General features: G+C 40.0%; 1 protein-coding gene across 11 annotated transcripts in view; it reads right to left on the reverse strand.

Annotated features, from left to right (window-relative positions):
* Nucleotides 1-15,545, reverse strand: part of sorcs2 (sortilin-related VPS10 domain containing receptor 2) — a 292,242-nt gene that overhangs the window by 8,810 nt on the left and 267,887 nt on the right. For all 11 annotated transcript variants that reach the window (XM_058625361.1, XM_058625360.1, XM_058625362.1 and 8 more), the window contains exons 11-16: nt 14,838-14,940; nt 12,733-12,809; nt 12,498-12,589; nt 7,083-7,190; nt 601-721; nt 372-505 (exon numbers count right to left, since the gene is read on the reverse strand). In XM_058625361.1, coding sequence (XP_058481344.1) covers nt 372-505; nt 601-721; nt 7,083-7,190; nt 12,498-12,589; nt 12,733-12,809; nt 14,838-14,940 — 635 coding nt within the window. The remainder of the gene's footprint in view (nt 1-371; nt 506-600; nt 722-7,082; nt 7,191-12,497; nt 12,590-12,732; nt 12,810-14,837; nt 14,941-15,545) is intronic.

The following is a 15,545-nucleotide window of genomic DNA, read 5'->3' on the forward strand; positions in this document are numbered from 1 at the left end:
TTTGTATAATAAATAACACATTTAATAATTAAGGGAACAGGCAGTGTAAGCTGTGACCCATTCTGAATTTTGACTTTTCTCTCAGAAGTCTGACTTTGTTCACAGAATTCTGACTTTTTTCTCAGAATTCATGCTGTTTTTTTATTCTTTCTTTCTTTCAAAACATTTTTATTTTATTTTACATGTGGCCCTAATACTCTTCTGTACAATTTAATGTTAATTTAATTTTAATGTGCTCATATTTTTGTTTCCACACACACACACAGACACAGACACACAAAGGCATATGCTACTTTCTGCTCTAATGACCCAGTTTCCCCACTGGTCCAGTAAAGTTGAAAGAAGTCATGAAGTGATTCTTAAGGCCTCACCAGTTGAAATCTCTCTCTGCACATTGACAGGGTTTCGTGACCAGAGCCGAGGTGTAGCTCTTTCCTTTGATGCAGAACGCTGTGTCCTTTCTCTTCCTGAAACTCCGCTCCTGGCCCATGATGCACTTCTCTCCCTGAAAGCAAACAGTGCCGCGTGGAGACTTTTTTTCTTTTTCTTTTAAAGATACGAATATGTGTGTGTGTGTGTGTGTATGTGTTTATGTGTTACCTGCAGATCTGTGAGCAGCCAGGAGTCGTAGTCAGACTCAGTGCACTGACGGGGAAAAGACTGCCTGAAGTCCACTTTGACCAGCTCCCAGTCCGACCTGTAGCTGATGTGACCAAACACACTGCAAACACACACAATGAAGACATCTTTTAATGTTCTATTCAAATGGTTCTAAAACCTTTTATACCGAGTACCACCTGAGAAAATACAGGGGCGCAAGTAGCCATGTAATTCAGTTTCCTCTTTTGTCCACTAGATGGCAATGTTTAACAGTGCAAGACGCCACACACTACCTTCAGTTTACTGTCTGTGTGGTTGTCGTTTTAAAGCAGAATAACGAGACACAAGACAACGACTGATGTTGATTTCACCATATCCATACAGACTTGATTTCCCGTTTACATTTCTTTTCCCACATCTGTGGCCTGTACCTTTTTCATTAAGGGTTGATCTGCTTTATTGAAGGCTGCAGTTCACTCATGTTATGAAAAATCATGTATAGACAGGTCTGGTTTAAATTGCTACAAGATTCCAGGGCTAAATATGAATTATATAGCCCCCTGTGACGTGCCGGTATTGTGTGAGAAATCTGTCACCAAGTCTTTTTTTTTAAATGGTAGAATTCGCAGTGAATATTTTTCAAGGACAGAGTCCCTTTTTGAAAAACACAGCAACATCTGTTGGATGATCCAGTTAAGAGGACTTGAAATACTCATACATTCTGTAGTCATTTTTACTTTTGTCTGAAGCATGAATGAAATTCATGAGTCACTGTGACCAGGCTGCCCCTCTCCGTGGAGGAAATCATTTGTTATAAACAAGATCGAGAGAGATTAAATGTTAGTTTGTTCATCACTACATTGATATTTTACCAGTCTGACATAAAAAGTATTAATCAGGATGTAACTGGCATTTCATGCAGTTTGAAGTTTGTTGTGCTTTTCACGATAAAATACCAAATGTTGCCATTGAGGAACGTCAAAGCCAACGTGTGGTTATTAAGGTAATTCCACTCACGCTGTTGCAGGAAGCCGGGGAATCAGAGTAAGTTGGTCCCCAGAGAGAAAAGAGTTGGATAAATGTCTGTAAATTGTTCGAATTTTTTGACCTGTATTTGGACACTGAGACAAAGACTCTAACAAATGTTATTTTAAATATGTGTTTTACTGTTCAAATTTCAAATTTAACAAAATCTGGTGTTCATGCACAACTACAGTGTTTTTTTCCTCAATAAACCTTTTTCTTTTTCTTCATTTTAAATTGTTAATGCAGTATTTTAATTTTAACATGCAGTAAATTGTAAATAACTTACTCAAAGGACATTCTCTGGCCATTTTATGGTTAAAATAAGCAAAAAAAAATGTCCAGACCATTTTGAGGCTTAGGTGTTAAAGGTGACATCTATTTTTTTTTTTATTATTATAGGGGAAACACAGTGCGCATTCACCAGTCCATTAAAGTGTGTACTGCTCACTTTGTTCTCGCACAAAGCCAACTCATCAGTGTGAAGTTAAAAAAACTACAAAAAAAACAGCTCTATTGCTTTGTTGGTTTGTCAGTTTCCGCCAGTCCTCTGAGTTAATTTAGCACTTTTCTTTTTTTGTTTTTGAACAGCCACTCCAGAGCCCTAAGAGCTCCATTAGTGGACAAACAACACCCCAATCAGCTCAATGCAAAGAAATCAACACTCATTAACAGTAGGGAATTTGTTGCTTTAGTTCCTCTCATTAAAAACAGAGCTGAGGAGGAGCAAACATTACCGGCAATGTGTTTACAACCGCTTTTCCCTGAGAAATGGTGTTGTTAAATCATCTTACATACAGGGATTCCACTGAGAAGAGACAGTGTGTCAGTGTGTGAAACTAAACAAGGAGAAATGGGTGTGTCCGTGGCAAAATGATCTGGCATGATTACGCGCAAAAGAAGCCCGCGGAGAATCGGTCCGCTCTCTGATATTAGACCAGCTGTCATTAGTATGAGTGGTGGGCGATCTCTGTTCTTTTCCACCTGTCCTTGGTGCTAAGTCACTGCTCAAAGACTTCATTATGGGATGGCGGGTGCCGCACCGTGAGAAATCGAACGCTGCGGCGAGGGAAAAAAAAAAGACCTTGGCTAATCTGTCAGACATGATCTGCCCTTAACACACCACTGTGGCTGCTGACCCTATCTCGCTAAGACAGATGGACAATGTGTGGACATGAATACTTACACTCAATGGCCACTTTATTAGGTACACCTGCTCAACTGTTCCTTTGAGCAAATTTGTAGCCAGCCTATCGCATTCTAAGGCTGACACTTAGTCCAAAAATGAAATCTGAAGGATTCTGTCCAAATTATATCTGTGACACCTTTTCTGCTGCCTCCAATACTTCCAACAAATGAACATATCAAATAATATAATAGCAGTGACGACAGAAAAGAGGGAGAGCGTGTACGTAAGTCTAGACGAGTCACAATTAAATGATCTGTAATATTTATTTTAGCATTTTCTATATTTATTACTAAGCATTTTTGCATAGTAACAAATAAATATACTGCTTCTATTCTTAACTCTACTGTTAATTAGCATACTGTATAGCAGGACTATTCAATTACAAACTCATTTGGGCCGCATTTTCAAAAGCAAGAAATTTAGCTGGCCCAGACATTTCCTGCAGCCAGTAAGCGGCAAGTTAGGACAAATTTTAAGTACATAATAAATTAACTGGCAATGAAATTATTTTGGTCATAGCTGTCCTTTGTACACCTCAAAGTATGAAAAAATAAAGTGCACAGTACCACCTGTAACTATTTTAAATAGCTTGCATCGCAAAGTGCCTCTCTTTGAAATAAGGTATATCATATAAGACCCACAAACGTCTCACAGGGCCTTTAAGATAATACAAAAACTAGAAAACAGAAAACTTTTAATGCTCTCAAACCTGTCAGACTACTGTAGGAGTGTATGGAGGAATCTTTGAGGGACAGTGAAAAGTTTTTTTCTATTTTTTTTTTTCCCTCAGAGTTCCTAGTGGACCCAATCTCTGGTATCAAGACTGTACCCTCAGGAAGGACGGTTTAGCTTGCTTTTTCCAAAAGTGAATGTACAGTATGGCCGCGAGTGCCCTCTGCTGGACTACACAGCAATTACTTCAGGCAGTCTGATGCACTTCTACACTGTACACTTTGAAGTTTAACTGTTTTTTAAGGTTTGAATTTGAACTTCTCCCACCATCGAATATCCAATAAGAAGGGACAGCCCTATTACATGCCTAAATGCATGACTTGGCATTGTCAAGATGACTGGCTGAATGAAAATATTGAGTGAGCACCAGTTTCTCCAGGTGAAAATGTCTTGTTGATTCCAGATGTCAGAGGAGAAATTTATCTTGAGAAACTGCTGACTGTCCAGGTTCCCCGCCGCCCCCACCTCTCCATCCATTTGCAGGCGTCTTTCTTTTCTCAAATAATGTTGCTCTTGTGCTTCCAAGCATGTGAGCATTTCTTTGCCCTTCTTAGCAGATTACAGCTGGAAGCCCGGGCCTTATCTCTGGGCAAGGGCCTGCAGCCTGAGATGATGTGACAAGTCTCACTCTGGCAAACGTAGTGATGGAGAGATTGGGTAAAGAGACAAGGAGAGTCCTCAGAGATATGAACCATTGATGCCTACATCAACAGTTTGGCTTTGGAAAGTGCTGATTGCTGAGATTTCGTGCCAGTAGTCTCAGATTTTTTATCTTAGTTATTACTCAAGTCAAGCAGTGGAGCAGTGGCAAATATCATGTAATATCTGTAACGCAGCTTTTGTCTATATGTTCAGCCTCAGTTGTACTTCACGTCAGCTACACTTTGAGCCACTCAGCCAAAAATAACAGTGCTCAGTGCCGGCCCTAAGCTGAAATAGGTTAGGTCCCCCGCCCCTCCCACCAGGAGGAGTCGCCGGTGCTTGACTATCATTGATACAATTGCAACAGTTTACAAATGTAAATGTCTGAAGGAGTGTTATCGCAGGTTGTTCCTCCCTGCAGCTGTTAGACTGTACCACAAGCACCGCTCTCAGTAGACCACACATAACACGTCACTCATCCTACAACTTTGGCTTTCAAAACCTAGAACAAACTCACATGAAATAAGCAATCTTCAACTTCAAAATAAAAACAAACAACTTAACTAAACACTATTTTCTTCAATATGCTAAAATGTTTTTCCTTCACACACTATATTGTGGGCCCCCTAGTGCTCTGGAGGCCCTCAAGCACCCGCTTAGTTTGCTTAAGCCTTGGGCCAGCTCTGACAGTGCTTAGAATAGGGTTTTTTTTTTTTAATGTCCAAACTGAGTCTATATTCCCTTGCTTGGCAAAAATGTTAAAGCTAAAAAAGCCTTCAGCCAAACTGAGTTGGTATCTTTGTCCCAGTAGTCACACATGCAGTTCTACTCATTTGCCTCGAAGCATGGTCCTCGACCAACAGCTCTGACAGGAAACAGAAAAGAGGAAAACTTACACTGAAGTTTGGAAACTAACTTTGCTTTACCAACAATGTACGAGAATTTAATGATCAAACACTGCCCAGCCCCCAAAAAAGTCACAAAATGTACTATTTTGCTTACAGTGGCAGCAGTGTGACCAGATCTGGAGTTGCTTCAGTTCAGCTGGACAATGTTATGTGCCCAGAAATCTAGGTCAGGTGACTACCTGAACATACTAAATGACCGGGGCTTTTTGGAGCATATTCCAATGTGACATATGATGTCAGGATTCATCACCTCAGATGGTTCAAGAAACATGACATCATTTTCACACATGGATTAACCACCACTGAGAATCTTTGGGCTGTGCTGGATTAAGACTAAACACAGCGGTCCAACTCTCCCATCATAAGTTCATAAGAGGTTGGTGTAAAATGAATGCAACTGTGCATTTAAATAAATGTTGTGACACCGCATAAGCTTATTAAATCCGTGAATGTGTGCCGCAATCAAGCTCAAGGTGGTACAACATAATATTCAGTAGGTGTATACTCTAAGGCGAGAGGCTTATATAAATAATATATCTGGGACAAACTATAAATTTGTTTTGCAATTCATGTAATAAATCCAACAACCAGCATCCTATTAACAGAGCACAATGTTTTTAATAAGAACAAAATGAGCCTGGTGGAGCCTGAGCAGAGAGAGAGTGAGACACACACACGCTGAGCCATAGTGCATGAATACAGAGCAGAACCACCGTAATAAAATGTCAGAGAGGAGAAAAGCCAGATGGGGAGAGGAGGGTAGAGGGCAGGCACAAGCCTGCTCTCCCATCAACCCCTGCTGTAACGGCAATCAAAAATCTCTGGAGGTGAAAAGAGGAGACGGCTTTGCAGGAAATCAGGAGTGAGACCAGCTGGGAATTACAGTGACAGGAGAGAGAAACTTGAGTACAGTGTGTGTGTGTGACGAGGCGGGAACTGGAACCTCGTTGTGAGAAGCGCAGAATGGTGGGAACGGTGAGGTTAAACTATCTGCACCTTCACACAGACTGGACGGATCACACATGTGAGCTCATGTTTTGGAACCAAAATCACAGCAATTTTGGCAGAAATTAGGAAATTAGGTTAATGATGACCTGGTTAGGCCACGCGGTTAGTGAAGTTGTTTGCACTCTTTCCTCTGCAGGAGTTTGCATAATCTCTCAGTGTGTGCGTGGGTTTCCTCCGGATTCTCTGGTTTCCTCCCACAATCCAAAAACATTAGGCAAATTGGACACTCTAAAATGACCGTAGGTGGGAGTGTAAGAGTGGATGGTTGTTTGTCTCCATGGCCCTGCGATGGACTGGTGACCTTTCACCCTATCTCAGCTGGGATCGGCACCAGCGCCCCCATGACCCTCATGTGGAGGACAAAATCGTATAAGATGGATGGATTACCCGATAATGAATGTGGTTTAGGCTGGAAAAAGATTTGTCCTCCTTGCATCATTAAAAGCATTAAAATCATGAGTAAAAGAAAATATCGACACAATGTTGAAAAGTCATGGCATGAGACTGTATCAATTACGTAAGGCTCTGTATCAATATGGAAATATTCTTGAAGGTGGTTTATTGAAATTCACAAATCTGTACTTTATTATTCATCATTCTAGCAACTTTTACTTTTACCCCACTACATTTCCTCTCACAATCTTAGTTACGCATTACTACCAAATAAGAATCAGAAGACAAAGAAGAGAACCATTTGGTATTTATATTGGGTTTTTCTAGTCTTGATGACCACTCAATGCTGCTTTACACTATAGTTTGGCCATTCACCCATTCACCCATTCACCCACATCTATCACACACCTTTCATACTCATACACACGCTGCCCAAGGACACATCGGCATGTAGACTAGCAGAGCTGGGAGTCTAACCCACAACCTTCCTACATTATGTATGTATTTATTTTGCAAATGCAACATTTCCATGATTTGCAGAAAAGCAATGTTTTTCCTAATTAGACCAAGAGAGAGATGTCACTCACGTCATGACCAGGGTCTCGTCTCCCGGCTCACTCAGAAGTCCGTCAACAAACACGGAGGTGCTGGTGAAGTTGTGGACGGTCCACGTCTGTCCTTCATCGATGCTAAACCTGTGGACAAACAGAAGCACAAGTGTGACAACAGAGATATTTGATTACACTTTAAATAAAGTTTTCAAACGTTTTCTGTCATGTCTACGTTTTTGAGAGAAAAGAAATTCGCCCCCAAAGGGTGCAGAGCAAAGTGAAACTTCAAGGACGTGATTACTCTCTGAAATTCATGTTGTGCCAATGTGTGAAAAAAACTTTTCGTGGCATTTGTCGTTATACCGCTCGAACTGTACATATCTTTTCAACAAAAATACAGAGAAAAAAATAGTAAGGATGCAAATCTGTGCAATTTTGGTTCAATCACTTGCAAAGGTTTGAATGAATTTGTGCATATAAGGCTTTTTTGGAAGTTTTCCCTCATCCTTGTTATGAATACAATATAATAAAAACACAATGGAATGATAGTGGAAAATGTAATATTTAGTGTTAAATCTGCAGATTATCATTGTCACTCTTATGAATTATTATGAATCATGTGTAAAGTAACTGCTTTACATTATTGTCAGAAAACTATTTATATCCGTCCTGTGTAAGAATCGGACACTGTGCTCACCGCCGTCTCCGGGGACAACGTGATGGAGCGGGAATCAATTTGAAATCGAGCAGTGTGTTGCTCAGACTGGAGGCTGTGTGTGTGTGTGATAATGATGTGCTAACAAGGACTGCAATGTGATAATGAGCAGGTAAACATGCACTTACACAAATACACAGTGGGGACATGGAGCTATACTTAAGCCTGTTCTCAGAGTGTTTTGAATAAAGCACTTGTTTCAAAATCAATTTCATGATAGCGCCGCATCCAACTGTTTTATTTTGACGAGGTGTGTGGACGTGGAAAAAGTTGTCCCCCAACTTCCTTGAATCAAATGTTAGAATTAAGAATTTCTGCACCTTTCGTACTTTCATTTGTACAAATGTACTTGTCAGTATACGTTGGTCTAAACAGTTGTAGCTTGATTACACCATTGAGTTCAGTGGTCTCAAACTCGTGGCCCACGGGACACATGCGGGCCCCCACTCACTATTATGCAGTCCGCCACTTACTATCAAGTTATATAACTGGCCCACGACCCACTCTACGCAGCTCTATTGATAAACAGTAAACAATATTTTTCATACTAATAATACATTGGCTTATATGCATCACAATTTAAAATGTATTATATTTCACTTGGGCTTATTTGGTGTTTCATTTACAGATGTCCATATACATATTATTTAGTTCATTTTTGATTTCATTTAATTTTGCATCATAAATTTGGTTAAATTGAGGTTGTTGGGTGTTTTTTTTTATCATGAACTACATGTCGTTCCATATCATAATAAACACTTTAACTTTGAAATTCTGTGATGGAATATTTTTCACAAACCGTGACTGGCCACCTCATGACCAGACTAGATGCTGATTGACTACTTGACTACTCTCCTTGTCTCCTTGTAAACAAGCACTAGGGGGCAGTTCATCATTGAATAAAGTTCATAATGGTATGCTTGGTGGCAATATGGCCTCTTTCAGCTTGTCAATATTCGACATTTTCTGGTTGACCAAGCAGACTGAAAACAACTTTAGCTGGCAGCTAGCTGTTAGCATGTGAATCACCATTCAGAGTTTCCCAAACTGCTGTTTAAGCTATCGTCTAATATTTAGACCTGTGGTTCTCAAACCTCTTATGCCAAGTAGCACCTGAGAAAATATTAAGCTCTCAAAGTAACACGATTATCTCTAGCATTAAAAAACAGCGGTGTAAATAGGCCGAGCAAAGTCAGCTAAAGGCTTTTCACGGGAGGCAGATTTAATTCCAATAAGATATTTGCTCTCTCATCATCCTCCAATTCCTCACATATACTTCACACACACTGGCAGAGTGAAATTAGATTAAGATGGCGCGAGAGATAAGGTGACTGTAATTATTATTATTTCATTCATTATTTGCTTCATTTTCTACGTTCTAAATTCCTCAGCTCCACTATGATCACACACACTGGTACATAGAGTAGAACACTATATCTGATTTTCCTTCAAATACCGCCAGAGGAAACTCGTGTACCACTGATGGTACAAGTACATCAGTTTGAGAACCATGGATTTAGACAATTGTTACCCAAATTACAATGTCAATCATAACAAGGGGCACATTTGTGCAGCGACAAGTTTGTAACAGCTAATATCATTTTGTATAGCAAACAAATCAATTGCATGTATGGTACATGAATTACAATTTAATGTATATATTTTTTTACGAACATGAAACATGCCAAATACCTGACTTTATTCATACTGGGATAATAAGTGAGGTTGTATGAGGTAATAACACAAAATCCGCACACATTCTCTTTGAAAACGTTGCAGCCAGACACACACAAAACCCCCCAGATTTTATCCATACAACACTAACCTTGCACTATTGAAACTATGATTCTATTCAGAACGAAATGCCTTTTCTATTCTGAACTGGTGTTTCCAAGTGGAACACCATCGAGACACCTTCAACGTCCTTATATCACCCCACTGTTAAATTTGCGATAGTGGATTTGGATAAAGCATGTGTTTGGATACAGAATTCTGAAGAGACTTTTATACTAATGATTCATATCACATCATATTTTTTTTTTCTTATCTCAAGCAAGGCATTTATTAAGTCACCCATAAATCATCTGCTGGACATGGACAGCCGTCTACGTGTCCATGTCCCCCGTCTCCTATCCAATTATATCTCATTTCCTCCAAGTAATATTGAGGTATTATTAGAAATGGATTGAGTGATAACCCTGTAATCAAATAGATTAGTGGGCAAAACTTATAATTATGCTCCATGCCAATCACCAGCACATAATCCATTTCCTCTGCGCTGTGAAGAAACCTAAAACAAGACAATTTTTTTTTTTTGCAAGTCTAATCATGAATGATGAATGTATACGACACAATCCAATCCGAGCCGCCGTGTTATGACGGTGTCTCATGTCTTAGCCAGCGAGCTTTTTTAAATCAAGTTATAAGTGTGGTGTGAGCCTGAGAGAGCTGATAATAAAATAATTTGTGTGTAAATGCACCGCAGATGTCACTTTGAAATCTCTCACGTTGGCTTCCTTTTCGAATGGCTGGGACTGTGGCTGGTTTAATTATTTCAGAGAGACTGAAGGAGGGACGAGTGGCGAGTCTCGTTTCGAGGACGTGGATCGATTGCGTTGAGTGTCACGAGTGTTTTGGGTCAACAAGTCTTCAGATCAGGGACTCTCTCCTCTTACCTCCTTTCATGCTGCAACTTGTCATGTCCTCAATGTGCCTTTTTTTCGGTCTCTGTCCGTCCTATCTGTTAATGCTTCTATCACCTCTCCTTTAGTTTGCCAAGTTAAACCAGGCCACACAGGCTCAGTTAAATGTCTTCGGTCTGGGACACACTGGATGTGTTTGAGGTTTGACGGAAAAATATATTTAACATTAAAGCAGACAGAAGTTAATTTGCGCGTTTGTAGAAGAAAAGCCGGGTCCACACAAGATGTGTCTGTGACGTGTATATTCTTATTTCCTGGTTGGCTTTTAAACGGGAAGACTACCTAAATGTTTTTTTATACAGCGTACACATGAGCCGCACGGCTCATGGCTTGAAACAGACTTTTTGAGAGCACGAGTAGGCTGGTTGATGACTGGTACGTCAGCCAATTGTGGTCCGAAAGATTATTATTACAGTATTGCAAAGGCTACAGACCTCTGTCTGTTTTGACCTTTTATTTTCTTAACCAATATTAGGACATAAACAGTGTTTCAGAAACAATTACCAACCCAAGCTTAGGATAAAATGTTTTCTTTTTTTCTCAAGGGACAATGGCTGGGACATTTGGAATTACATAATAATTCAACTGGCCTAGTTATTTTTGTTTTTAGTTATACTGTACATGTTCCTGTACTCCCACATAAAGCTGCAAATGTCAAATTAAAGCCAAAGGACTGGCACTTTGAGGGTCCCTGTCGAAGTGAACCAGAAAACTTCCCACTTTTGATGTGGTCAAAGGCTTAAAACTTCCAAAAGACCACTAAATTAGGTTTTACAGTCGGACACAAAAGTGTGCGGTGCGACCAAAACGCCAGTAGTTGCAGATTTACAATAGAGACGAGTGAGAACCAGCTGGACTGAGACTTTTACTGAACTTGTAATGAGCGAATTTGTAAAAATACTGTCGTAACATTTTCTGGTCCATCATTAGTTTCTTGGCATCAGAACAATGCACAGCTGAAATGTGTTGCTCTCTCACACATACACACACGCATGCATGCATGGACGCACACACACAAACACTATTCTCTAATAATGGTGCAGCTGGGAATGAGAAATATCAGGAGCCATGAAACTACAGCGAGAGGGGAGTTTCTGTCTCTCTCAGCACCTAATGAGGTGATAACATTTTGTATAATGGAGCAGTTGCTCCTTTCGCAACTAAGAAGTTGTCTTTTCTTACATCACACCTTCTCTATCTCTTTGTCTGCTGCAGTCGCGTGAGAGGTTTTCCACAACATTTTGCAAAGCCCTTGAGGTTTATCGATTGAGAGAAGGTCCGAGAAAGAGAGAGGACGTGAAAGACAACACTCCACGGTGTCTCTCACACACAGAGAGAGAGAGAGAGACAGATGAGGACTCATCCGAAAAGGTCATTTGATTCAGGTCTGTGATAAATGTTTTTCTGAGCACTTCCTTATCTACGCTTTTCTCATTATTTCATCCATATTTATGGAAGTCAGTGAGATAACATCTCGCTGAGACTGTAATTGTCCGCACAAGCTGTGTGTGTGTGTGAAATGGAGGTTATCGTCAATGATTTTGAAGGGTACAGTGTGAGATTGGGGGTGCTTTACAGATCTTCTCTGTACTTTGACAGTTAAAATTGAAAAAAAAACATGCTTTTATATAGTTTTTGGTGAACAAATCTTTTTTATTTTCCTTAAAATTTGATTTTTCTCCCTCGTCTTTAGTCTAATTAGTTTATTTAAAGTGCAGTTTATCATACTCATCATATATTATTTTTTATACATGATTTACCATAACTTCTTTCTTTTAAAAGAAAATATTCTTTGTTCCTGGCTTGTGAAGTTTGAGGCAGATTGGACCATAAAATGTGATCTTTTGGAGAATAAAAACAACGGCTAAACAAAAGGTAATAGTAGCATTATACTGGTCAGCGTTTGGGTTGTAATAGTTGAAATAAGTTGCATAAAATAAAATCCATCATATCACAGATAAAGTACGTTTGACACTGAAGATTTGAACTAAGTTGGTACTATAATGATGTCACCCTCTCTAATTTTGATCTTACTTGAGTATCTTCAGAGGAATAGAGGTGTCCTTAATGGCAACGATGACGCCACCGTGGTCCAGGTACAGGATGTGATGCTCCTCCTCAAAAACCTTCAAAGAAAAGATGAAAGTTCTGCAGGTGAACTGGAGATGAGAAGGTTAAAAAGAAACCTGGACAAGTTGGGTTGAGTGGCTTTCACTAAAGAGGGTCAGGAGTGCAGTGTAAAAAATAAAGACAGGAGGACATGAAGTACCTGTCTCCATGTCTTCCCGCAGTCTGAGGTGATGTACATCTCTTCCTTGTACTCCACTAACTTGGAGCCAAGGTTACCTGAAGGAAAGATGGAGAATTGAAAGTTTGAAGCACCGAGTCAACAAAAGAGAGTGAACAATCACACAGTCAAGAAGGCAGAAGATTTAACCTTAGAACATTTTTATTACTTTAATTCACTATTTTACAATTGACTAGATGGGACGAGTCGGTGCCTTGAAGAGCTGCATAAATTGAAAAAGTATTGCCGAGCGATCGCGCGATCGAAGGCTGCTATGGAAAACAGACATCACAGGCGTTCGGCTTTTGTTACCGTTACAATACAAAATGATGTGAAAATAAAAATAACAGAAAAAAAGCTTTGATTTATAGTAGTAGTATACTAAGTCAAAAAATTTACGTAACCTTGCTCATAGTTTGAGTTTGGCAATGTCTGATATTTGCTTTCGTTAAAAACTAAAACTTCAAGATGTCAAGTGGACAATGAAGCAATGAACAAAATGAATGGGAAATGTTTTGCTTTTGTCTAAGGCAACAACTAAACTTGATATTCTACTAGATTTTCACAGTTGAAATTTTTTTTCCAGTAGGGTGCAGGCGTCGTGATAATAGTTCTGCTTTCTTGGTTCATTTGTTGGTATAAGTTGCTGAAGTAGACCTTGATGTTGGATGAGAAAGCCTGGCTCGCCATCTCTGCTCGATGGGGTTGAGGTCAGGGCTCTAGTATTGGTAAGCTGAAGCGTTAAGAGATAAGGAGCCTAGCCTAAAGCCTGATTTAACACCTGAATTCAATAGTTACAAGGTGTGGCCAAATTCTTCTGTCCATAAAGTGTATCATGTCCACGTCTTTCGCGCTAATACAACACAAAACAGAACTCTCAGACACGATTGTTCTCTTATTTATCACTGTTATGTTTGACAAAGGGCACCCAACGACAGCGGTCACGGTAGACATCACATTAGCAACACTTAGCTACATAGTTGGCCAAGACACACGCTGCTCTGCTAACCTCTGATAACCGTTGACTCTTTTTTTCTGGGTTTGTTTTTAGCATTTTTAGACCAGGTCAAAGGAACTAGGTTTGTAAGAACTAGTCACATGGAGCTTCTTTTTCTCAATAAACCTCTATTCTGTGCAAACAGTTCACATGGTCGGGCTAAAATGTTGTCAGTCTCCCACAAACCTCCATTTACCCTGGAAAGAGCTTTGACATACTGATAAGTATTCCTCCGGTGCACTCCTTCATGCCTGAGCACTCAAACACTCAGAAGAGTTCATTGAACCAACAGTAATTTTATTTATTAAACCTCTTGCTGTGTATGTTTGTGTGGGGACATTTCTAATAGAAAGAAAAAAACCCTCAGGCCCTGTATACTGAGTAAGGACACAGTCAAAGTGCTGCCCACATTTGGGGGGTGTTTGCATCTCATAGGAACTTGAAACTCTAATTGGTCAAGAACTTTTTCTGAACAGCTTCAGCTTCTACACCGAGGAAGGGACTTTCTCAACACAACAGAAACAGCGAGTAACATAAGTGTAGGTTGATTGGCCAAACTAGGAAGTCATTTCGTCTGGCAGTGTGAAGGCAAATAGAAATAAAAGTTCCCCAAATGAAGAACATTTTGTCAGCGACATTAATATATGTGCCATTTTTTTGGCTTCCCTTTACAAGTGCATATTCTCTCTCTCTCTTATTCATTCCCTTACCCTGGCCTGATCTATGTGCTTATCCAGGGTTCACACATAGACATGCAGTGCAGAGACAAGTGGACTGAATGTAACTCAAGCAAGTGGCAAACGTCTTCAACTGTATAAAATTCATATAAAATTTGAAATTCCATCAACCCAATCTGGCATCCTTCCCCCCCCAAAAAGCAGTAAACCTCAGGAAAAACACTGACTATCTGTCTCAGCTTTAGCCTCAAGGTAATTTTCCCCACTTGTTATGTTGCTTATACCTTGACTTTTGCTCGCTTGACATGTGAAAAACACCCATTATTCAAAAACTATTATACACGATACATTCGAAGGTTTGCACTTGGAACATGGTCACACAGTTAAACACTTGTGTTGCTGTGGAGACTCACCGGCTCCCATAATTAGCCCCGGAGCTGAGTCTTTGGTGTGCACGGTCCCAGACACATAGGGGTTGTCCGCCCAGCGCAGGTGCAAGTGGAGGTGACAGTCGGGCTGCAGGGACAAAGGACAAAATTTAATGTTTCACTCATCCACAGTGTACAGGCGTATAAAGTGTCCTTGAGTATGTGGGAAGGAATTAGCTTTGGCATCTTCAGGTAACTTTTCGGTGACGAGAAGACACTCACACTTGCTCGGTCATGTTTAATGAGTCTTAGCACACAGACACCTGATAATCCCACAGCAAATACTGCTCACCGTGAAGGCGTCAGCGATGTGCTTCAAACTTAATGCACTGAAAGATATTTAACGTGACCTAATTAATTTCAAATGAGAGAATCAGACAAGAGATTCATGAATGCAAACATTGACACCCACACCGACCTGCAGACAGTGTATTATACTGTAGCAGTGCTGGGGACTAAATAGGGAAAGATTCCTTTTTATATGCCTTTCTTTAAAAAAGCATTACACCATTACTGTTATTTATCACTAGGAGTGATAGAAAATCTTGAAAACGGCAATTTACGCTGGCAAGTCCTTCAGGAAAGGACATGGATGGTTATAAAAGGCTGAAAATTAGATACCTAAGGGGTACCTTTGAGATGCCCCTATGAAGGACAATCTTAACTCTTCAGCATACCAAGACATTTTGGACA

This window comes from Solea solea, chromosome 3 (genome assembly GCF_958295425.1).
Source record: "Solea solea chromosome 3, fSolSol10.1, whole genome shotgun sequence".
NCBI classification, from domain to species: domain Eukaryota; kingdom Metazoa; phylum Chordata; class Actinopteri; order Pleuronectiformes; family Soleidae; genus Solea; species Solea solea.